The sequence below is a fragment of the Marmota flaviventris genome, chromosome 8, assembly GCF_047511675.1.
Source record: "Marmota flaviventris isolate mMarFla1 chromosome 8, mMarFla1.hap1, whole genome shotgun sequence".
Taxonomy (NCBI): Eukaryota; Metazoa; Chordata; class Mammalia; order Rodentia; family Sciuridae; genus Marmota; species Marmota flaviventris.
In genome coordinates, this window is record NC_092505.1 from 55,132,249 (window position 1) to 55,158,139 (window position 25,891).

A 25,891-nucleotide genomic window follows, 5' to 3' on the forward strand; every position below is an offset into this window, starting at 1 on the left:
ACCCAGATATTTCTCTTCCTTCCTTCCCTTTTTATTTTTTCTCTCTCTCAACCTACAGAAGCTCTTTTATTTCCTCCTCATTATTATTATTTGCATAAACACATTTTATTAAACACAGGTCAAAAAATCCTCTCTTTTTTTCTAACAGCTTGCTTATCTTTAAGGAATGCGTAAATTTCAGACTTTTGAGGGTCTATATAGGATGGTAAGGGATAAAAGAGTGTAGCACAGACTGAGAAATATATTCAAATGCACTGAAATCAATGCATGACAGCTTTTTAATTATTTTCCATGGATATGGAAAACACGAGTAGTCACAGATGTTCATCAAGGGCCTGTGTACTAGACATGGTAGAAGATAATAGTTCAAGGCACAGACTGTCTGCAGGATGTGTGCCCTCTAACTGTGGAGCTAAAATGGAGGCAAAAGGAGATATTTATGTTTCTCTACACACATACTACTCACACAACAACATAATCCTGAGATATTGAGATTAAACCCTAGTTACAGTAAACAATATTAAGGGAAGTCTGTAGGAGGAGAGTCATAAAAGCTCATCCTGGCAGTGTGTGAAGGGAGAGGAGGGCAGTTTGATGCTGGTCACTGTCACCCCACGATTCTACTGCCTGCTGCCTAAATGCCCATGAATTTAGAATAAAGCCAAGAAAAGTATACAGGGTGGATTATCTGAGATATTTAAAAGAGCAACATATCACAATTTTTACTTTTATGTCACATGTTCTTAAAAGTAGTCACTTTAAAAAGCTGGGCACCGAATCCCCACATCCTGCCATTGTTTACACACACCGAATCAAAATTCATCATAGAAACTGAGATACTCTGAGAAGGACATTAGGTATTTTTAACAAATTGATATAACCATGCAGACCCTGGTCTTGGGGCAGCTAAGATGTGGCTCCAGGTCCATTGGGCGGGGTGGAGGGGGTCCAAAAATGTTTTTCAGCAATATCTTCTTTATTTTATAAGACTGAACTTGTACTTATCTTCAAATAAGCTCTTTCTCAAAAGATGAAAATTTCTCTTCTCTGATGATAGTTGAGAAAATGTGCTTTGGGTTTTAATGAAATTCTAAATTTTGATCAAAAGCAGCATCTGTATACTATGCCACCTTTGTCAAAGGGGAAGCACCCTAATGCTTAGGATGTTATTGCACATTGTGCTCCTTGTGCTGAAGCCCCCCTAGGCTTACCTGAGGCCAGCCGTCAGGGTCACCTCCTTGCTCCCCAGTCTACTTTCCTCCCTGAAGTGGCATTTTAGGTTTCCCTTATCCCAAAGGCAACTTTTCTCTTAGCAGATTGCCGAAACAGCTCTGTTTTAAATTCCTCCCTGGACTTTGGTGGAACTTGCTAGGCTCCCTCTTAGCTGTCATCAGAGACCACAGAGCTTCCCAATCACACGAGCCAGTAAACACAGGCCAGGTCTGTGAGGCAGAGCTCAGCTCCTCCATTCATATGCAACCTGGATAAAGCGGGGCTCTCTAATCCAGATATTTTTTAAAATCCACCTAGCAGGTACTTAAAAACCTTGTTTGTTAAATCAATCAAGTGATGTGTTCAAAGCCACAAAGAAAGAAGCTAACGGAACAGAACCCGGGCCTCTTACTCCCCACTCTGGGTCACCCCTCTGCTTATTGTTACTTTTTTCTAGTGCCCTATAGCTTATTTGTAAATTTTGTCATACTAAAAAAAAAAAAAAGAGCTTTGGGGAGAAGTATTTGAGGTTTTCCCATATAACTTTCAGAGGCTTCGTGAGTAACATTCAATATCAGCAAGAACAAAGAGATTGTGCCAAAGCAACAGAGAAAGCTCAGGCTCACCTTTCTCCAGCTGAATAATACCATATGTATTACTTACATCTTTGCTAGTCCCAAGCCCACTTTGGGTCCTAAAGCTGTTAAAACATCAGCTTATGATTAATTAGTTTAACATTACCATGTAAACCTGCTGATCCCACCTCAAAACATATGGGCACTGGGATAGTAACATCTGGAGTAAGAACTGTCCGTGCTTGAAACCATACTACAACAGCCACGGGATAGGATGAGCTCGAAATGAAACTTCCAACTTCTGCTTCCCACAAACAACAGTGCCCTCTTGGGTAGGTGGGGGGGTGGCAAACAGGGCAGCTGATGGATGATTATCTGGTCAAGTCTGGATGAACAGTAGGTCAAACCATGTGGAAGCCATCTGTCACTGTTGGACAGAGAGAGGAAAGGAGCAGGAACAGGTCCAGTGCTCAGCAAAGATAACATTGGCCCATGAGTCCTTCTGTCCCTCTGGCCTGGCTGGCTGTAGTGATGTTTCCTCCAGCAATTGCTTCACAAACCATTAAGCAGCCATGAAAACAAGCGCCTGGCCATATGTTCAAGAGCCATAGAAACCCAGGAGCAGGTTTAAGGAAAAGATAAACCACCCTCCTATCTCTCCTTCCTCAGCTCTGAGTAGAGCCTCCTTGCAGGGATGGATGTCTTTATGTGAGGCGTCGCTGCGGGATTGAAATGGTAGAGAAGGGTGGGTACACCTGAAATTAAACATAGGGACACCAGTGGGGAAAGTGACAGGGAGCAACACAGCTCTCTGGGTTGAGATGGTTAATTTTAGGCTGCCTTTAAGGTTGAAATCTGGAGATAAAAGACTTCAGGAAAATGCATTTGTCAGGATTTTATTCCCCAGCACTTTCCTATACAGGCCCTGACCACCCCAAATTGTCTTCAGCCATAGTATCACCTGTGAGCTGGGCAGCAATGCAGAATCCCAGGCCCCTCCCCTACCTTCTGAATCAAATCTGCATTTTAACAAGACTGTTCCAGGTGGCAGATATGCACATAAATGTCTGCAAAACTCAGTAGCTTGGAACTCTGAGGAGATGCCCCAAATAAGAATGACTTTTTCTAGCACTCAAGACCCTGACAAAAATAAACAACTAGACACTGGCCAAATATAACATTGTGCCAAATCTTGTATCTAAAATGCAGGACCACTTTTCATCTTAATCCCCCCTTTTCAGATGAAGTGATCGGGTTCTTAGGAATTTCATTACTTTGCCCGAGATCACATAGTGAGGAAGGAAATATGGAGCTACAGTTAGCACCTAATGCCCATGCTCTTACCCAACAGAATGCTTTACTTTGCCTTAAATGTGAATGCTGTTGGGCTAGCCGAGGATGTTCTTCAAGGGAGAGGGGAGATGATGAAGAGAAATTTCTCTCAGAGGGGCTGAGGTGGTGGCTCAGCGGTAGAGCACTTGCCTGGCATGTGTGAGGCACTGGGTTCAATTCTCAGCACTGTATATAAATAAATAAAAGGTCCTTTGACAACTAAAAATTATTCTTTAAAATTTCTCCCAGAGATTTAAGAAATCGTACCCAAAAGAAACAGGGCCTCTGGAGAGAGAAATCAAGAAAAATGTCTCCATCTCGGAAGCTTCCCCAATGAGCCCTTGATTTAATACCTCAGCACTGACATGGGCAGAGGCTCAGCAAGAGGACTTCTCCTCCTCTCCACCTGAAAACCTGAGGCTAGTCACTCTCGAGAACAGGTATTTATCCACACAGAACCACAAGAAAGCTCAAGCAACTCTTTTCCCCTTTAATCAACATCTAGCTTTATTGCCTGAGTCTTAGATATGCTATGTATTTATTCATCTATCCAGTCAACAATGCAAGTCATGGTACAAACAGGGGACAAGACACAAAATTCCTAGGCTCATGGATTCCTCTGTGTTAGTAGGCAAGTCAGATGACAAGTTACTAAAGATTTACTATATATTTATTTCAGTGCTGTATAAAATACAGGTGGGAAAAGGGTAGAGTGTGATGGAGCTGAGGAGGGCAACATAAGATCAAGAAGCAAGGGAAGGCTTCTCTGAGGGGGATACGTGAATGAAGTGAGACAGGGAACCACTTGGCCGCTTGGAGAAGAGGCTCCAGGTACAGGGTGCAGCAGGGCAAAGGCCGCGAGGTAGGAATGTCTTTGGTGGATCAAGAAACAGCCAGAAGCTCAGGGTAACTGGGGCAGATGAGTCAGTTTTAGAGGATAAGAGAGGTCACTGGGGCCCACAATATGTAGTCCCCAGGAATCCATGGCAAATTATTTGAGCTACTATCCTGCAAAGGGTGGGAAAATATTAAAGCACTGTTAGCAGAGGACTGACAGGGTGTGATGTACTTTACCTTTTGGCAGGATCCCTTGGGCTGTTGTGTTGAGAATGGATGGTAAAGGAGCAAATGTGGAAGTAGGGAGACCAGGGAGGAGATACCGGTGATAGCATTTTGGACTAGGGTGGTAGCCACAGAAGCAGTGGCAAGTGGCCAGATTCTAGATATATTTTTAGGGGAGAACTGACAGGACTTGCTGAAGGAAATCCATTAGCTCTTCCTCCTTTCCAGACTCCAGGCTGTGTCATGAACTCTGACCTCTGCTCTTTGTACTTGCCCACCTTGTCCTGACCTCTTATATAACTTGAATTTCCTGATTTGCAAACTCATCTGTATGTCCATGATCAATCTCTGTCCTTCATCTGGGGCTCCTGGTCAGCTACTACTCATGTCCTAGAATAGAATTTGCAACAATACTGATGCTTAATACTATCCATACTTTATATATGTGCCCTGCTTTAAGTTTAAGACCTTTCATGTACATCATCTCCTCTTGCAATTAGGTTTTATGGACCATTTCATGCCTTTCATTCAACTCCAGGAGACCTCAAAGAAGAGGCATGTGTCAATTCTGGCTGGATTTCAGACGAATTAACTCCTTGGCAGCTGCAGACCTGGCAGTGAGCAGGCATCCCTGTAGATTAGTATGTGTAAGCCTGTGGGTGAGCTGAGCTATGAGACTCAGGGAGCAAACACAGGGAAGGCACACAAATAATCTGAGGCAAGAAACCTGCTAATAGACAGCTCCAGAGGGCAGTGGATAGAAGCCAGGAAAGATGTACCAGGGATGTGGGCAGAGAACCAGGAAGGAAGGAAAAGGGAAGAGAAATCTGAGGGGAGGAGGTAGTAAACAATCAAGAGAGAAGGCTGAGCCTGGCCAGTACCAACCATGAGTCAGAAGTCTGAGTCTTCAGCCAAGCCCTGAGGGTGAGACTTTCAGAGGGGACCCAGGCCAGATGACTGACAGCAGGTAAGGGAAGCCAGCTCTGTGCACTAGAGTGACGCTGAGAATCCTTTGCCTAAGGCCAGAAGCTTCCCTGTGTTTCCTATTTGAACAGGATCCAATCCCCAAACATGGCTGATTAGAGATTGGCGGGTAAAGGGAAATGGAATATCTAGAAGGGTTGGGTGAGGAGCAAGGAGTAGGGAGCAAAGATAGACTAGCACTCTCCCTCCCTGGATATTCCTGACATCGGAGGGAAGTCCTCACCCTCCAACTCCACAGGTTAATTATCAACAGCTTTATAGTTTGATCCCAGGGCTAATTCACTTGGCTTATTTTCTTCATCTTAGACCAGTGACTCTCAAACTGGTTCTCAACCTCGTACAGATTTCCTGGGTCCCACCACAGAACAGTTAAACTGGATTCTAGTGCAATAGGCCCCAGATGGGGTATTTCTTTTAAAGCTCCCACATGACTCTAGTGGGCAGCCAGAGTGGAAGCCTGCTTTCTTACACACATGTGCCAGCCTCATTAGAGCTGAGCAAAGAGCCTTCCCTCCTCCTCCTTCTCTTCATCGTCCTCAGGTCTAGTTTAATGTAGATGATGGTACCAAGAGCAAAATTCATAAATTAGTGTCCTAAGCAGATGAAAAAATAAAATCTCATCCTCCAACTGAGTTGAAAAAAAGGGATATTCCATCCACAAAGCTGTCTGTGAAGATACAAACACTACATCCTGTTCAACTTGATTTGTAAGAACAGGGCTGGCTGGTGATGCGTGCAGGACTTTGCAAATCAAAGATTTTCCTAGAAGGCTGGCCTTAGGGACCCTAGTGTTAACAGCAACCACTGGACACATTTTTTCTTGGCAGAAAAGAGCACTTAGCAAGGGCATTACCCAACTTTAGGATCAGAATCTCAGAAACAAGGAGATTCAGGGTGAAACTTGAAAGAATGTGTAGGCCAGTAGTTTATGGACACCAGTGTGTGTCTCTTATAGACCTCGTAAGCACCCTATCTCTCAGGCCCATTCCTAATGAACCAGTGCTCTTCTTCACCTTCTTCTGGTGGGAATGTGGCTTCTGCTGGAGTTATGTCTTATGAGCTCCTCAAATTAAAGGCCCTACCTGACCAGTTCTACATCTGTGCTGCCCAAATTTTTTTCAAGGCCGCTGATAGAAGCTGTGGTGATCTCAATATACTTATTCATTCAAAAAGTATTTATTAAACACCTACTAGATGCCAGAAATTTTTATAGGTCTTGGGGATACTGCTGTGAATGAAATGGGCAAAGATCCACCCTTAGGAGTTTATAGTTCAATGGAACAAATTCTGTTTGCCTTAGGTACATGAATTTGAGAGTGGTTAAATTGCAAGTTCCCCCCAAAAAATAGCTTTGTGTCTTGTGATTCCCGTGTTCTCAGTGTGCATCAAAGGGCACTGCAAATAAAAACAATAAAATTTTGTTGAATACACAAATGAGTGAATGCCTTTAGTGTTGGTGGCCACACTCTGCCATGGCCATTCTCCTTAGCCATTAAGAAAGTTATATCTTCAGAGCATACTACAGGGACATAGCCACATCAATGTTTATAGCAGCACGATTCACAATGGCTAGACTGTGTAACCAACCTAGATGCCCTTCAATAGATGAATGGATAAAAAAAAATGTGGCATGTATACACAATGGAATATTACTCAGCACTAAAAAATAATAAGATCATGGCATTGCAGGGAAATGGATGGCATTAGAGCAGATTATGCTAAGTGAAGTTAGCAATCCCTAAAACACAAATGTCGAATATCTTCTCTGGTATAAGGGGGGTGACTCAAAATGGGATAGGGAGGAAGAGAATGAGAAGAAGATTACCACTAAATAGGGAATAGAGGTGGGAGGGAAAAGGAGGGAGAAGGGGAATTGCATGGAAGATGGAAGGAGACCCTCATCGTTATACAGAATACATGTATGATGTTGTGATGAGGAAAAAAAAAAGTGTGTCACATTAGATTGGGTAGAGAGAAGTGATGGGAGGGGAGGGGAGGGGAAGGGGGGACAGGAAGGGCAGCAGAATAAAATAGACATTATTATTGCTGTATGTATATAGGTGAATGTATGACCAATGTGATTCTGCAACCTGTACAATCAGAAAAATGAGAAATTATACCCCATTTGATTCAAATGTATGAACTGTCAAGATCATTGTACTGTCATGTGTAGCTAATAAAAAAAAAAACACAAATGAACAAAACTAGGAACAAATCTAACCAAGGAGGCAAAAGACCTCTATAATGAAAACTATAGAACACTGAGAAAGAAACTGAAGAAGACATTAGAAGATAGAAGGACTTCCCAAGTTCATGGATATGCAGAATATTGTCTAAAATTGTCATATTACCAAAAGCAATATACAGATGCAGGTACAGTGCTCATAAAATACCAATGACATTATTCACAGAATGATTAAAACCAGTTCCTAAAATTCATCTGGAAGAATAAAAGAGCAAAAATAACAAAGTAATTTCAGGTCCCCCCCAAAGAAAAAACAATGCTGAAGGCATCACAATATCCAACTTCAAACTATACTTTAGAGCTATAGTAACAAAACCTATATGGTAGTGACAAAAACAGACACATAGACCAATGGGAGAGAATAGAAGACACAGAGACAAACTCACCCAGATACAGTCATCTAATCCTTAACAAAGGTGCCACGAATATATGTTGAAGAAAAAAAAGAAATAGCCTTTTAAACAAATAGTGCTGGGAAAACTAGCTATCCATATGTAAAAGAATTAGACTAGAGCCCTATCTCTTAGTTGCATGGAAGTCAACTCAAAATGGATCAAAGACCTAGGAAGTGGACCAGAAACTATGCAACTCATAGAAGAAAATATAGGGTCAACATTTCAACATATAGGCCCAGACAACAACTTCATCAACTGGACTTCTAAAGGTCAGGAAATCATACCAAGAATTAGTAAATGGGATGGCATCAAGTTAAAAAGCTTCTGCACAGCAGAGGAAACAACAATATGAAGAAAGAAGCTATGGAATGGGAGGAAAAATTTTGCTTGCTACCCTACTGACGGAGGCTTAATATCCAGAACATATAAAGAACTAAAAAAACCACCAAAAATATTTCAATTAATTAATGGACAAATGAATTAGTTCTCAAAAGAAATACAAATGGCTAACAAATTTATATTCAACATCTTTAGAATCAGGGAAATGAAAATAAAAAATACACTGAGATTTCATCTTACACCAGTCAGAATGGCAGTCATCAAGAATACCAACAATATTCCTCAACTCCTACCATTTACTGGCACATGCCATAATTTCACTCTTCTTTAAAGCTGAGTAATATTCCATTGAGTGTGTGTGTATGTATGTATATGTGTGTGTGTGTGTGTGTGTGTGTGTATCACATTTTCTTCTCTAACATGTGGGTGCTAATTCACAATAAGGCGGGGGGGGGGGGCACTAGGGAAGAATAGAGTTACCTTAGTTTAGGTAGAGGGAAGTGATGGGAGGGGAGGGGAGGAGTTGTGGAGATAGGAAAGAAAGTAGAATGAAACAGACATTATTATTGTATGTATATATGCGACTACATGACCAATAGGATTCTGCAACATGTACACCCAGAAAAATGAAATTATATCTCATCTATGTATCATATATCAAAGTGTATAAATGCATTCTACTGTCATGTATAACTAATTAAACAAATTTTAAAAATTTTAAAAAAAGAATACCAACAATAATAAATGCTGGAGAGATTGTGGAGGAAAAGGAAAACTTTTACACTGATGATGGGATTGTAAATTAGTTCAACACTATGGAAATCAATATGGAGGTTCCTCAAAAACTAGGAATGGAACCACACTCAACTATATCAATTCTCAGTATTTATCCTAAAGAATTAAAGTCATCATACTATAAAGATAATACATACTCATGTATTTAGCAGCACAATTCACAACAGCCAAACTATGGAACCAGCCTAGGTGTCCATCAATGAATAGATGGATAAAGAAAATGTAGTGTATGTAAATATGCATTTGAATTTTGTTCATCTATAAATAAGAATTAAATTGTCATTTGCAGGAAAATGAATGAAACTTGAGAACATTGTATTAAGTGAAATAAGCCAAACTCAGAAAAATCAAAGGTCATATGTTGTCCCTCATGTGTAGAAGCAATAAAAATGAAAAAAAAAAAAAAAGGTGTGTGAGTAGCTCATGGAAATGAAAGGGAGACTAGTAGAGGTAAAGGACCAGGAGAGGGAGGAGGGGAGGAAAAGGGAAATCCTGGGGAGCAATAATGGCCAAATTATATTGTTATATTGTGTGCATATATGAATATGCAACGATGAATTTCACCATTATGTATAATTGGAAAAATAAAATATTTTCGTCAAAAAGAAACTCTGTATATTTTAGCTTTCACCTTCCTATCCTTTATCCATCAACAAGGAACAACTAATCTTTATAAGTTTGCTGATTCTGAACTTTTTGATATAAATCAAATATTTTGTATGTTCTTTGATGATTGGCTTCTTTCACTTAGCAAAATGTTTTGCAAGGTTCATTCATGATATAGTGCATCAGCACTTCATTTCTTTTTATGGCCAAATAAATAATAATCCATTATATGTACATAACACGTTTGTTTAGCCATTTATCAGTTGATGGACGTTTGGGTTATTTCCACGTTTTGGCTCTTGTGAATAATGTTGCTATAAACATTTGTGTATAATGTTTGGACATCTTATGTGGATACGTTTTCATGTCTCTTGGGTATATATCTAGGAGGTGCCTCACTATGTCATATCAACAACTCTATGCTCAAGTATTTGAGAAACTGCCAGAAACTGCCAAACTGTGTTCCAAAGTGACCACACCATTTTACACTCCTGCCAGCCATATATGAGGGTTCTGCATTTCTATGTCCTTGCCAACGCATGTTATTTTCAGAGTTTTTGAGTACAACACTCCTTGTGGTTATGAAAATATACTTCATTGTGGTTTTGATTTACATTTCCCTGGTGAGCAATAATGTCAAGAATCTTTCAATATATTTATTGACCATTTGTGTATCTTCTTTGAAGAACTATCTATTCAGATACTTGTCCATTTTTAAATTGGGTTGTCTTTTTATTATTGAGCTGAGAGAGTTTATATATTATAGATACAAGTACCTTATCAGATTAATGATTTCTATGTATTTTATCCCATTCCGTGGCAAGTCTTTCTACTTTATTGATTGTACATTGTGATGCACAGAAGTTTTGAATTTTGATGAGGTCTGATATATTTATTTTTAATTTAATGTGAAGTAATTCTTAATTCTTTTACATAGATTGACCTAATACCATGCATCAAAAAGAATATTACTTCTACATTGAATGATCTTGGAACCTTTACCAAAAATCAGTTGACTGAGACACATGGGTTTATTATGGGCCCTTAATTCTACTCCTTTGATTAATCTATCTTATGCCAGTACCACTATTGACATCTTAACAATATTACGTCTTTTAATTCATGAATATAATAAATTTTCTATTTACTTATATCTTGAATTTCTTTCAACAATGTTTTGTAGTTTTCAGAGTACAAGTGCTACACTTCTTTTGTCAAGTTTGTTCCCAAGTATTTTGTTCTTTTCTGATAAAAGAATAGTGGTTTTCTTAATGTCATTTCAGGCTGTTCAATGTAAGTGTATAGAAATACAATTGACTTTTGTATATTGATGTTGTATCCCCAAACCGTGCTGAACTCAATTACTAGCTAGTTCTAGTAGTTTCCACAATGTTTTAAGATTTTCACTGTCTACAAGATCATGTCCGCAATGACACAGTTTATTTCTTTCCAAACTGGACGCCTTTTATTTATTTTTACTGAACAACTTCCTTGTCCAGTTGTTGGTAGTATTCCTTTATAATTCTTTTTATTATTCCAAGATTGAGCAGAAGTGACAAGAGTATCTTTCTTGTTCCTGATCCTAAGAGGGAAGTACATAACTGTTTGCCATTAAGCATGATGCTGGCTGTAAATTTTTCATGAGATGTCCCTTCTCAAGTTGAGAAGTGCTCCTGTACTCCTAGTTTGTTGATTATTTTTATTATGAAAGGATATTGGATTTTGTCAAAAGCTTTTTCTGGGTCTATTGGAGATAACCACGTAGGGTTTTTCCCCCTCCTTCCTTTTACTGACATTAAACAAAGTTCACAATCTGGGAATGATTGCAATTAGTGATTTTTTCTCTATATAACTGGATTTGGTTTTATAGTTTTGTTGTAAGTTTTCCCTCCAACATTCATAAGAGAGAATGATGTGTTGTTTTCTTTTATAATAGCTTTGTCTGGTTTTGGTATCAGGGTAATACTGGCCTCATAAATACTAACCAGCAAAATATTCCCTCCTCTTGTATTTTTTGTAAAAGCTTGTGAAGAATTAGTACTTATTCTTCAAGTGTTTGTTAGAGTTCAGTGTTGAAGCTATCTGGGCATGGGCTTTTCTTCATGTTTTTTTGCCTATTAATTTGATCTCTGCTTGTTATAGGTCTGTTCAGATTATCTACCTCTTCTTGACTTAGTTTCAGTAGATGTATCTTTCTAGGAATTTGTCCATTTCATCTAAGTAATCTAATTTATTGGCATATAGATGTTGGTAGTATCCCTTTATAATTCTTTTTATTTTTATATGGTTGGTAATAATGTCCTCTCATTTCTTTCCTGGTCATTATAATTAGACATATGCTAATTTTGTTGATCTATTCAAATAGCCAACTTTGGTTTCACTGAATTTCTCTATTGCTTTTCTGTCTTCTACTTCATTAATAATTGCCACCCTAATCTTCATTATTTCCTTACATTTACAGCTGTTACTTTCTAAGCACTGCTTTAGCTGCATGAGTTTTAGTATCTCAAAGTATTTTTATGCATCTTAAAGTATTTCCCAATTTTCCCTTTTCACTTTTGATTCACTGGATATTTAGAAGCATGTAATTTAAATTCTACAAATTTGTTAATTTCTGGAATTCATTTTACTAATTTCTATTTTTATTCTATATAGTTAGATAACATACTTTATATTTTTTCTATCCTTTTTTCTTAGTTACTGAAGTTTGCTTTATGGCCTAGCCATATGTTCTACCCTGAACAATGCTGCATGCTCTTAAGAACCCAGGGTCTGTTGTTGGATACATTGTTCTATAGATACCTGTTAGATCAGTTTGGTTTACAGACTTCTGTCTTTTTGCTGGAGTCTTCTATTTCCTTGTTGATCTTCTGCTAATTTGTTTTATCTATTATTAAAAAGAAGGCATTGAAGTCTCCAACTATTATTATTGAATTATTTCTCCCTTCTGTCAACTTTTGCTTCATGTATAAGCCCACCTGTTGTTAGGTGCACATATGCTCTCACCGTTATATCTTCCTGATCAAGTAATGCACTTACCATTAAAAAAAAGTCTGTCTTTAGCTATAATTAGGTTTTTTTAAAAGTCCACTTAAACCCCTATTATTAATGTAGCTTTCTCATGGTTGCTATTAACATTCCTTTTCCTTTATTAACTGAATTCAAAAGCAATGATATAAAATAATATGTGTACGTTGCATTGTTGAGCCTATGACACACAAAGTGTTTGAATCAGCCAGTATTGGACAAAAAGCAATTACTCCAGATAATAACTGGATGTTTTTCTATCCTTGGCTTTTCAATTTGTGTCTTTGAATCTAAAGTATGCTTCCTGTGACGAAAGAGCGACACCTAAAGTGCAAGAATTAAAACCAAGAATCAACAAATGGGATAGAATCAAACTAAAAAGTTTTTTTTTTTTCTCAGCAAAAGAAACAATCTGTGAAGTAAACAGAGAGCCTACATCCTGGAAGCAAATCTTTACCCCTCACACATCAGATAGAGCACTAATCTCTAGAGTATATAAAGAACTCACAAAGATAAACACCAAAAAATCAAATAACCCAATTAACAAATGGGCCAAGAACCTGAACAGACACTTCTCAGAAGAGGATATACTATCAATCAATAAATATATGAAAAAATGCTCATCAACTCTAGCATCAGAGAAATACAAATCAAAACTACTCTAAGAATGGCAGCTCACTCTGGTCAGAATGGCAGCTATTATGAAGACAAACAACAGTAAATGTTGGCGAGGATGGGGGGAAAAGGTACACTCATACATGGCTGGTGGGACTGCAAATTGGTGTAACCACTGTGGAAAGCAGGACAGAGATTCCTTGGAAAACTGGGAATGGAACCACCATTTGACCCAGCAATCCCTTTCCTCGGTCTATATCCAAAGGATTTAAAAACAGCATACTACAGGGACACAGCCACATCAATGTTTAAAGCAGCACAATTCACAATAGCTAAACTGTGGAGCCAACCTAGATTTAAAAAAAAATGTGGCATATATACACAATGGAATTTTACTCAGTAATAAAAGAGAATAAAATCATGGCATTTGCAGGTAAATGGATGGCACTGGAGAAGATAATGCTAAGTGAAGTTAGCCAATCCCAAAAAAACAAATGCTGAATGTTTTCTTTGATATAAGGAGGCTGACTCATAGTGGGGTAGGGAGGGGGAACATGGGAGGAATAGATGGATTCTAGATAGGGAAGAGGGGAGGGAGGGAAAGGGAGAAGGCAGGGGATTAGCAAGGATGGTGGAATGTGATGAAGATCATTATCCAAAGTACATGTATGAAGAAATGAATTGGGTGTCAACCTACTGAGATATGAAAAATTGTGGTATATATGTGTAATAAGAATTGTAATGCAAAAAAAAAATACATGTATAAAGATGTGAATTGGTGTGAACATACTTTATATACAAAGATATGAAAAATTGTTCTCTATATGTGTAATAAGAATTGTAATGCATTCCGCTGTCATGTATTTAAAAAAATAAAATCAATAATAAATAAATACAGCATGCTTCCTATAGAAAGCACAGATAGATTGGTTTTTTAAAAATTATTTTTGGTAGTTGTATTGATACAATAACCTTATTTATTTATTTTTATGTGGTTCTGAGGATGGAACCCAGGGCCTTGCATGTGCAAGGCAAGTGCTCTACCGCTGAGCCAAACCCCCAGCCCCTAGATTGTTTTTTTTATACATCTTCTCTGACAATTTCTACCTTTGATTGAATTGTTTACTCCTTTCACATTTAACATCATAACTGACACACCTGAATTTGGGTCTGCCATTTTATTTTTTCTGAATGTCACACATCTTTTTCTATACCTCTATCTTCCTATTATGCCTTACTTTTTCCTTAAATGAATATTTTCTAATGTCCATTTTAATATTTTTACTGACTGATCTTTTTTCACTTTTTTAAAGTTATATCCTTAGTTCCTGCTCTAGGGTTTAACATACACACCAGAATCAGCTTTTGATGGAAACTAACTTAACTCCAGTGAGACATAAGAATGTTACTCCCAGAGAGCTTTATTCTCTTTCCCCACATTGTGGTATTGTTGTTACACATATTACATCCATAAATGTTTCAAAACCAACATTAGATTATTATAATTATCCCTCTTTTATAATTTTATGTCTCTTGAAGCTAAGAGTTAGGATACATTTGTAGTTTTTGTTATATTAACCTCCTTATTTATCATTTCTGGATATCTTCATTTGTCCCTGGAGACCCCAGACACTATGTGAAGATATTTCCTTGGCCCAAAATAGATTTTTTTTCCCACCTACCTCCTTTTTGCCCTTCTTGGAAAATATATAACATTTATATATGTTACAGGCCCAAAAATATATTTTACATATGCTATTATATATAATTGCTTTTGAAATCAGTTAAGAGAAGGAAGAAAAGGAAATATGCACTTTACCCTGTCTTTTATAGTTACATAATTGCCTTTATCAGTGCTATTAGTGTGGATTTGAATTACTGTCCAGGATCACTTGCTTTCAGCACAAAGAACTTCCTCATTATTTCTCTTTACCCAGCTCTCTCTGGTAAACTAACAGGACTAAAGTTTAACCTATATTTCAAATGAATCTACCCATCTTTTCCCAGTTGCCTTTCACTGGATCATCCTTATGGGCATTTTTGAGAACACTGCCTTAAATTTCACTCTTCATTGCAAATAAAGTTAGAGCCTTTGGGGAAAGATTTGGAGCTCTCTGTTTTATAGTATGTTTCCACCCTCAGGAGGAATCTCCAGCCATAGCTCTAGAGCTGGGTTTGGGGACAGTAGTGTGCTTTCCTGAGTGATACCCCCACTTTAAGAGCTGAATTCAATGGAATTGGGTGAATAGCCTTAGGTTTTCTTGGATTGCCTTTCCCAGCAAGGGTGATGGGGCCCTGATATTCTCACAGCATTGCACTATTGTTTCCTGAGTGAGGGGGCAGAAGGGAGCACCTACCTTTAGGCCACACTCATCCTGAACAGCCTCAGCAATAGGCAGATTGGGGCAGAATAAGAAATGCCCTGCCTGGGAAGGTAGTACTTTAGCTTTAGCTAGGAGGTGGAGGGAAAGGGACTCTGTTCTTGGTCACCGCCATTAGGAGTGGAGTTTTCATACTACCAAGAAGGGAAGGTAGAGGGAGAGAGGGGGTCTTCATTCAAATACCAGAGACACACTATTTACTGAGTTTTAGTAGGTTTTCCTGAATAAATGCTTCTTCATTTACTGTATGCACTTGGGATCATTCCCAGAGACTTTAAATAGTTGTTTTAAGATAAATTTCACTAGTTTCAATGGAGAGCAGGTTTGCAGAGCTCCTCATGATGGAAGTGGAAGTCTCAAAACTCAAGATGTTTTATTTTACGGAATAATTATTTTATACATACACATCTCCACAGAACAATGGTTCTCCAACTTAAACGTGCATGTAAACGACCTGGAAAACTTGTTAAAAATGCTGACTCCAAGGGCCCCAACCCCAGAGATTATGATTTCTCAGGACTGGGATGGAAGTAAAAAAGAAACGAGCATTTTTAGCAAGCTCCCTAAATGATTCTTTGGAAAAAAGTTGTACGAAAACAACTAATGCCTCCCAGAGACGATTGATGATAATGTTATTATTGTTGTTCTTTTTCACAGATTCTGTCTACCTTAGTAGCTTTGCAGTTATGGCAGGATCAAAAACTAGCTACTTAAACATCAGAATAGCGTGTGTGTGTGTGTGTGTGTGTGTGTGTGTGTTGCCACAATCTAGGAATTCAATCATTATAGGAAGTGCTGCAAAATATGATTTGGGCTGTCTGGAATCAGTGACAGGGGACTCCAGGGTAAGGATTTCTCAGAGTGGGGACCAGCCTGTCTCAGAATCTTTTTTCTTTTGTACCATATCTGACTTTTCCTTGGTGCTGCCATTTGTAACCTTCCCTCAAAACAGAGAGAGAACATTACAGTCTTTGTTGGAATTGGTCTGATTTGCACATCATCAAGAGCCAATATATGCCTCTGGTGAACAAATTAATAGGATTAAAACAGCTATCAAGCATGCCACAGCAGAAAGGATCCCCACTGCCCAGCTGCACATTGTCATCCCTAATGTGAGTCCTCACAGTTGTAATAACAGAAAATGAATACCATTTCATATTTTAAAACTCTAGTCAGGAGCCATTAGCAATTTATTTTTTCCCAAAGAACCAGCTAATTAAAATTGTAAATAAGGCTGTGCTGTTTGTACATACTCCTGTCTTTCTCATGAAGAACCTGAACCTAACTATTCTATACTTACTAAAACCCGACTTACTTTAGTCTGCTCACACTCAGAGGAAATGGTCACACTCAGGGGAAGAATTTAGGAAAAAGACTTCCACAGCTGAAGGCAGAATTAAGAAAGATGAGGGCCCTAGAGTACTGAGGAAACCTGTCTATCCGAGGCACTGAAGGAAGCTAGAGGATATTTTCTACTGGTTTACTAGGTGGGTATCATTATTATTAATTATTATTATTGTTGTTAATTAAAAAATAGGATTTCTCAATGGGAACTACAAAAAAAAAAAAACCACATTACGACAAAAATCTAAAGATCAACCAATTTTAACTTGTTTCTTCCAGATTTGTTTATGTACATACCAAACAGGTATTTTGTTCAGCAGTCCTAACAGAACAGGGTATCACTCCCACTTTGCCTTTCACTAGATCATCCCTATGGGCATTTTTGAGAGCACTTCCTTAATCTACTATCAGTAGATTAAGAGTTGGTGGGCTTTGTTGTATTCAATCATAAATAAAACTTGGAAAATTTCTGATTTTCTTCCATAATTTTAATGGCATACAATTATTTCTCTGTGTTATGGGCTGAACTGTACTCTCAACCCCAAATCATATGTTGAACCTTTAATCTCCAGTACCTCAAAATGTGACTACACTTGGAAATAGAGTCTTTAAAGAGGTAATTAAGTTAAAATGGAGCCTTTAGGGTGGTCCCTGATCCAATCTGACTGGCATCCTTATAACATGAGGCAATTAGGACACACAGAGAGACACTAGGGGTGTGCGAGCTCACAGGGAAAAGGCCATGTAGTGAGAAGGCCACCATCTGCAAGCCAGAGAGAGGCTTCTAGAAAACCCAAACCTGCCAATGCTTTGATCCTGGGTTTCAAGAATCCAAAACTGTAAGAAAATAAATTTATGTTGTTTAAGACTGTGGTATTTTGTTCAGCAGCCCTAACAGAATAATGCATTTAGTGATGATCTTAGGTAGAGTTGGATCTTTAACCAGTCTATAAACACTGAACACAGAAAAACAAAACTTAAAAAAATAGGTAAGGGGCTGGGGCTATAGCTCAGTGGTAGAACGTCTGCCTTGCACATGTGAGGCACTGGGTTCGATCCTCAGCACCACATAAAAATGAATAAATAAAGATATTATGTCTATCTACAACTAAATAAATATTTTTTAAAATAGGTAAGTTGTAAGCTGATCATTTTAATTTACAAATTGGTATTCCCAGGATATATTTAAATTCTAAGTCCTTTGGTACAATAGAGTTGATTCACATATTGTTCATCAGTATCAATGAATGAACAATGAGCATTCCTCAGTGCTGATTGCTAACTGAAAAAGGTACCCAATCCTGCCCCCTGGTCAGCATTGGCCGTTTTTTTACCCTCTGTCACAACCTTTCCTACTCTTCTGACATAAGACTACTGGTTTGTAAATATGCATTTATTTATGAGATTATATATATAACATCTTCCTCTCTATGAACACTCCATGGGACAAAATCTTCTGTTTCGTTCACCACCTTATGCCAGACATCCCGCACAATTTGTCTGACCCTTAATTATTTGTCCAATAAGCAAAAAAAGAAGTCATGAGGTTGTTGAGATATTAAATTGGGAAAACTGACTGGTAGGTCTTATTATTCCTTTTTATTTCTTAAAAGCTTCTAAAATGATTTTGTTCATGTATATGTTTATCTGAGGAGAGAACCCTCAACATTAGATGTCAAAGGGGAGTGTGACTGCCCCCCCCCCCAAAATAAGAAATCACGTACCTATTTCAGCCACAGAGCAAGATTCAAGAAAGGAAATCATCTGAAACAAAGCATGCTACATGTCTATTTATGTGTACAGCTGTGTGGGTTTATGTAAATGTGTGTGTATAAATTCCAAGAATAGGGACAGAAATGCCTCAATGAGTTTGCAGAACCATGGACACCCCAACCTTCCCTAAAGAACTGATCATTCCTGTAGTCACTGGGCTTGAGCAGTAGCTGCTCACATTCATGTTTCTTGGCAGCAACATTCATCATTCAGGCCAGGGAAAAGGAGATTGTCATTCCCTCCTTTCACCTGTTTGGGATGCTGCCATCCCTCTTTGTAGGAAGTTCATTTTAACCACAAACCCGTAAACTTCCCAGTTAACAAAGGCACTGAGCTATGTTTATGAAACAGAGGTGCCCAGGCAATTTCCTCAAACAACCATGGGGTTTCCCTTCACTTGCCCTACAGCTGGAGAGGAGAACAAGCCCAGCCAGCTTGAAGAGGCCTCTGAGTACTGGTGCATTCATGATGGAGGGAAGCTCCAGGATTGTCTAGAACGTGCTAATTGGCTGTTGAGTATTAGATCTTTTGCCATTAGTTCCAGAAGATACTTCCTTCCGACAAATTTCTTCCCTCTTCCCTCATTTTTGTCATAAAAATGGAAGTGGTAACAGTAAATTTGTCAAAGCAAATATTTCCAATGTTCCACTGACTCTGAATTATCCATCCTAGCAGAAGAGAGCAGATAATTCAAAGCCAAGGCTCTTCCCACTTAGCTCTGTAGTACATTGTTTCAAGGGGCTTGGGGGCAGACTTACCTCCCTAACTATGTTTGCTTTGTTACTTATTAAAATGAGTTTGTTTGCCTTAGGCAGTTGGGTGATGTGAAGATTCTGGCACAGAATTTGTGAAACTCATCAGGGGAAATCTACAAGGCATACAAATAATCAAATTTGACTAGCTTTGAGTTCACTTTCTTAATCACCTGTGATCAATGGTTTTTCTCCCCTGTGACTGAAGAGATCCAAAAACGAGAAATAATTATAGGAAACTAGTTGGAAGGTAATGAGTCTCTATACTTAGATGAAGACACAAGACTACTGTGGCCAAAACGGATAACACAATATCTATAATTTCCCTGTCTAGTCTCAATCTTTTCCGCAGCCAGAGTGATCTTTCTGTGCAAATCCCATGATGTTCATCTCTACCTAACACCTTTTGTGGCGATGCTAGTCATTAGAGCTGTTCATAACTATACTGAGCTCTCCTTGCCAATATGGAGTGGACTGTATTTTCCTAGCCACTTGGAGTTAGATGTAGTGGTGTGATTGGCATTGGCCAATGAAATGTGCATGAAAGCCAGTGGAATGTGAGCAGATGTGTCACTTCTAAGAGGATGATTTCAAAACCTGCAATGCTTGGCTCCATGCTTTGTCTGGCAAAGCAAATGGCAGCATCGGAAATGGTGGCTGCTCCATCAGGCCCTGTCCCTGGGTGACTGTGATGAGCAGACCTCTCATTGGCTCGTGATGGTTGTGTGATAGAAGCAAGAAATCAACCTCTTTTGGTTTCAACTGCTGAGATTTTAAGTTTCTTAATTAACAGCATAATTTTATCATTGCACATATCAAACTACATCATGATTGCCTGGATTTTTCTCTCTCCAACTAGACACTGAAAACAAGGCTAGAATTATTTCTTCAGCAGTGTGTGAAGTCCAGGGCATATTTAAATGAACCTGGTAGAAAATGGAGTTTTCTTCCTTCTTGGCCTCTGCAACCCTCTGGGTTTGTGTTTAACACCTGATCCACATTGGTGATGCAACGATAAGGTGTCTTGGATTTTCAGATACATGGGGAATGATGGAGCTATTCTTTTGCACCAAAAGAACAAGATGGAAGAGATGGCAGGGGGAGGTTGGTGGGTACATCCAGGAACATTTAGGCTGCAGGCATTGTAATACAATGGCTTTAAGAGCAGACAGGATTTCAAAATAAAGCCGTGGGGGCATCCATGTGGAAAAAACAGTACCTGGAAGTATTAAGTTTATGAGGCTTCACCCATGTCATGCAGACTAGACTCCTACATCCTCATCAGCATCATAATACCAGCATTTACTGTGACTTATCATGTGCCAGGCACAAGCCTAACTACTTTACAATTAACTCCAAACAACCTTCTAAGATAGCTACTATTGTTTATATTTCACAGATAAGGAGCTGAAGTACAAAGAGGTAGGTTCCCTATTGCCACACAGCTAGTCAATGGCCTTCTCTAAATTCTGCAGAGGATCAAACACTTCCCATCACAGAGAGCTCCTTAACTCTCACTGCCTCCCACTCTGGCCCAAGGAGCCCCACACTGCCTCCTCCTCAAACAGCCATGCCCTGGATGTCCCTGCCTCCTAGACCATCATGCACTACTCTCTTCTCTCCAAAGCGGTCTTGGAATATTTGAAGGCAGCAGTCATGTGTCAAACTTCCCACTGTAAACAGCCGCAACTTACTCAACCCTTTCCTATGCACAGCCTTTCGCCATCACAGCTCAGTAACTTACACATGCTGGGGACCAATAAATGTCAGCGAAGTCAGCAGAGTGGAACTGGTGACTCGCCTTCTTCCAGTCTTATGCTGAGCTAATGCCTCCCACGACCTCAAGCACATTCCTTTCATAATGTAATGTCAGCTCTATATTCTGCTCCAGGAAGAGCTGGCTGGTCACACGCCTTACACACATCTCCATCCTCACGAGTGGACCGCTGGAGAGTCCCTCAATTCAAAGCTCCTCCTTCTTTATCCAGATCTGCTCCAGCACCCCAAAGGCAGGCTGAGAACAGCCCCCTTGCTCACCATGGAGTTCATGGCGAAGTGATTGTGCTGCGTCTGGAGGTCTAGGGCATGCTGGTAGCTGACTCCGATCTCCGTGTGGCTCTGGAGAAACAACTCCTTGTTGTGGCTTATCCAGTCGAACATCTAGAGGGGAAAAGAAGATGTAGAGTAATCAGAAAAGTTAGGAGTTCAGCAGGACAAAACGGTCAAAGCTATTGAAAGGGAAGAAACAGTCCTCTTGCTGGTGAGACCCAAACATCACTCATAGCACTGGGGCAGGCCACCATCAGGTGGCTCAGGAGATCCCTCACTTGTAGCAATAAAGACCCACCTCTGAGTCTTCTTCAGAGCCAAAGTGGAAAAGAGAAAATGAGTAAGGGAATTAGGGAGATAGGGAGTAAACTGTTTATTCTCTGCAGTTCCTGCCCTTAGAAAACCTTTGGAAAGCCTCAAAGCAGCCCCATGCTTGCTTTATGGACAGACGCTGTAGGGACAAACTGGGAAGCCTAATCCACTCCCTACCACACTAATAGGAGAGAGAAGCCCTCATAGGAAGGAACAGGGGCAGCCTGGCATACCCCTACTCCATGCTGCTCTGTCCCACCACACACATTGCCAGGTTCTAGCATGGCCCCTGCACCTTGCAGCTAACTGTCCCGCCAGAGTGGCTGCCTAAAGTCAAGAATTAAAAAGCTGAGTGGGGGAGGAGGGGCGGATAGTGAGTTCCACTTTGGATGCGCTGGGTTTGAGAGGTTTATGAAAGTTTCAGCAGATATGTCCTATGAACGGTTATATTTATATGTCTGGAGGTCAGAGAGAGACATCAGGGCTGTAACAACTCATGCCTAGGTATAAAAACATCACTTTCTGAAAGTGAATGTGCATGATTTGGAGATTTTTCTCCCTCTTTTACTCCCGCCTGAATTACTCAGGTCACTTCTGTCTATCTACACTGACAATAAAGAGAGGATAAAAGTATCATCCTTCACTTTCTCCTGACAGAAGATTTGTTCCAGGCTGGTCTCCAGTAGAGGCCGGGTCGATTCCTGTGCTGCATACACCATTCACTGTCCACCAGCCACAGCCAAGCTACATCACAGGCACTGGGTTAGGGATTTATATTTTCTTTAAGTATTAAGGACAAGGGGGAAAGGAAGACAGGTGCCTCAGGAGTTTAGTGCATTCTCCTTCTGTGGTTTTTGATCTTTAAAACCCTGCCTCCCGACCCCATTTCAAAACAATTTCTCATCACTTTTCTTTATTGACAAAAGAATCAATAAAGTTAATGAAAATCTGAAATGCCTGAAGTCCTTGGAACTTGTGATGAAAAGCACTTACTCTATATCCTTTCTTGGATATCTCACTGGCCCAGAAGTGACCTTCCCTGAAATTTCTGTTAAATGACTATTTAGATATGCAAATAAGCAGCTGAGTTATGGGCTAGCATCAGAATGATTAGATTGCTAGGCACCAGGTCCCTGCTGGACTACAGAGCAAGGAGGGCTGGACACAGGCCAAGTGGGGTGGAAGGCTATGCAAAATGAACTCAACGACAGGAGAGAGTGGAGTGGAAACCATACACCTCACTGCATTAGCTCCTTACAGAAAGAGGTCTGCACCCATCCCATCCCACCTGGTTCCATGTTCTACTTTGGAGCACACGAGTTTGCTCACTGGTAGCCAGACATTCTGACAAAGTTGTCTGTTCAGGAGGTAATGCTATTAAAAAAGTGGTACATGATTCAAGCAGAGAGGAAAAGACCTGCTTTGGGGACTGATATCCTGTGATACAATATCAGGATCAGGGTTTCTTCAAGATGACTGCTTCCTAAGGGACAACTATAAGACTTCTCTGGATTTACACTTGCTACCTACTTGTATATAATTCCCATCCTTGGGAGACCCACTGTCCACAAGGGTCACTGTCATTTCTGCATTCAATGGAACAGGCTACAGAGACACATGTGTGCATGTATGTGTGTGTGCAGTCAAGTGAGATGAGAAATAGACTGATTCCAGGCCTGGCTCTGTCACCAATTCCCCATGACAGCATGGGCAAGTCATTTCATTTCTGGGCTGTTCCTGGTTTGCAAGGGATAGTGAGTACCCTGGCATATAATAGGTTTAGTTGGGAAACCTATGGATGTGTGGGTTGTTTTTTTTTTTTTTTCCATTCAAAATAAAAAAGTTTTATTGAGTCTCCTAGATCAGAAAGTATGTTTCTTGCTGTAACTTACAACATTTCCAATTTTGGGGGGAAAAATGTCAGTGAGAAAACTGGCTTCGTTTTATAGCAAGAGAAAGTACCTTGTTAGTCTTTGCCCTGACATTTGTTGAGTGCTTTTAAGTTCAAAATGTCCATTCACATGTATGCTCAAAACAGCTCCCCCACAGGTATTATCATGCCCTCTTCACAGACAGGGAAAGAGGTTCAGAGACAAGAAGCCAGAGCCTACGATTCATTCATTCTACCCAGTGCCACAATCACAGAGTGTCTGTGAGCCAGGCTCTTGGGACTGTCCGGCTTCCTGCTCATGGGGCTGTTAAAGACCTCTTCTGACTGGGCTCCACGAGTCAGAGTCAGTTACCCTCCCAAGCAGCTGTGGAAGGACTGTGGTGCTTCAGTCAAGGAAAGCCTTCTTCCTCACCTGGGGCCATGCACTCACCAATCTGTGTCACTGCAGCCTCTGCTGCTACCCCATCAGGAAGAGCTACAGGATTCCGGGGCAGCCAATTCAAACAGCTCCATTTTTTTTTTAACATATACTTACTGAAAGGATGAATGAATGAGCAGGAGAGTTGGGCATAGGCTCTATGGTTGCTAATTTACAGAGAATTGGACCCTTTCTAAGCTCCCTCCAGTTGGGATACTTGATGGTTTAATCTATTTGAATTTGGCTCACTGGAAGACCTTGAACTAGGCTGACCCAAAGTTGGAAAGAAAAATTCAAATCTAAAATAATTCTTCATAGTGTTTTCAATTTTTTGGATATATTTCTCTTTTTTGAGATGCTACAAATGTTGAAATATAACCAAAAAATTTCTTCAAGAGAAAAGTTCATGTCTAAAAAATGAAATTGAATCTTTTTGTCTGAAACCAACATAGTTTTGTCTCATTAAGAAGACAGATGTTATATGTGAACTACTTGAGATTTTTTTTATGCTTTATTTTTAACTAAGCTAAGTAATTTTCTTATGCTGGCTAAAATTCAGTAAAAATATATACAAGCGTGGTTTTTAATAAATAGTGAATGTTAAAGGAATCTATTTAAATGCAAATTAGGAAAATAAGCAAACATTTTCTTCCTTTTTCTTTTAAAGATGGGGATAGCTAAAAGGTTATTATTGTTCTTTTTTTAATGAAGCATAAACTCTTTCATAGAGCAAACATATTAAGTAAAGATCTTTATTTGCTAACTTTAATGATAGCATCTGATTTACATTTTTAACTTTTAAACTACCTTAGTATCTATGGCTAGTATTTTATACTCTCTTTAATTACAAATTACATTGGTTTTATAAATGTTGATATTCAGCTTTGATGAACTAAGAGGACAAAAGATAGCCAGTGGACTTCCTTTGCCTACATATGCACAGCTCAGTATCAGCTGGGATGGTGCCCAATGTGTTCCCTGCTGTGACCCATCCATAAGAGCTTGTGCCCTGTAGGGCACCAGCACCGTCTGTGCAGGTGAACCTTGTTATGTCTGGGAAACAAGGTGTCCAGTCAATTCTGAAATAAAGTACAAATTCAGATCAGTACAGGCTGCTGCATAAATGTTGACAAATTTTATCATTGATCTGAACCTCATCTATAAAATGGGGGAAACAATTTACCCTATTTAAACCTTAGTGCAAAAGAGAGAGTCAAAAAAGATAATAGGAAAATGTTTTGTAGAGTACTACATACGTGATGGATTTTTTTTAAGTATTTATTTTTTAGTTGTAGTTGGACACAACACCTTTATTTCACTTATTTATTTTTATGTGATGCTGAGGATTGAACCCAGGGTCTTACACATGCAAGGCGAGCGCTCTACTGCTGAGCCACAACCCCAGCCCTCATGATGGATTTTTTAAAGCCATAAATGAGTATACTCTATTGCACATATTACCCAAATGTTTTTATATAAAGCACAGAACAGATGAAAGGTGTGGATTTAAAGTTGTGGCAGTCACAGTCACAAATAGTTGTAAAAAGTCACAGAGGCTAATGAGAATCACACCTGCAGCTTCTATATAAACACTCCCATAAAAAGGCACCACCAGGATGACCACAGAGTGCTGCACAGACACAGCCCACAGGTACCCATCCACCACACACTCAGAGGGCCCTGTGGGTGTCTTTGCCCACACAAAACTCAGAGGCCTGAACACTCTCTCAGGGTTCTGCCTAAGGACTCTGGTGCCTTCCTGCTGTTCCTGGGTGGTATGACCA

The 25,891-nt window shown here is 39.6% G+C and overlaps 1 protein-coding gene across 3 annotated transcripts in view; it reads right to left on the reverse strand.

The window, feature by feature from the left end:
* LOC114093319 (kalirin) overlaps positions 1-25,891 on the reverse strand; it is a 450,305-nt gene that overhangs the window by 191,480 nt on the left and 232,934 nt on the right. For all 3 annotated transcript variants that reach the window (XM_071615264.1, XM_071615263.1, XM_071615265.1), the window contains exon 6: positions 21,475-21,597. In XM_071615264.1, the coding sequence (XP_071471365.1) occupies positions 21,475-21,597 (123 nt within the window). The remainder of the gene's footprint in view (positions 1-21,474; positions 21,598-25,891) is intronic.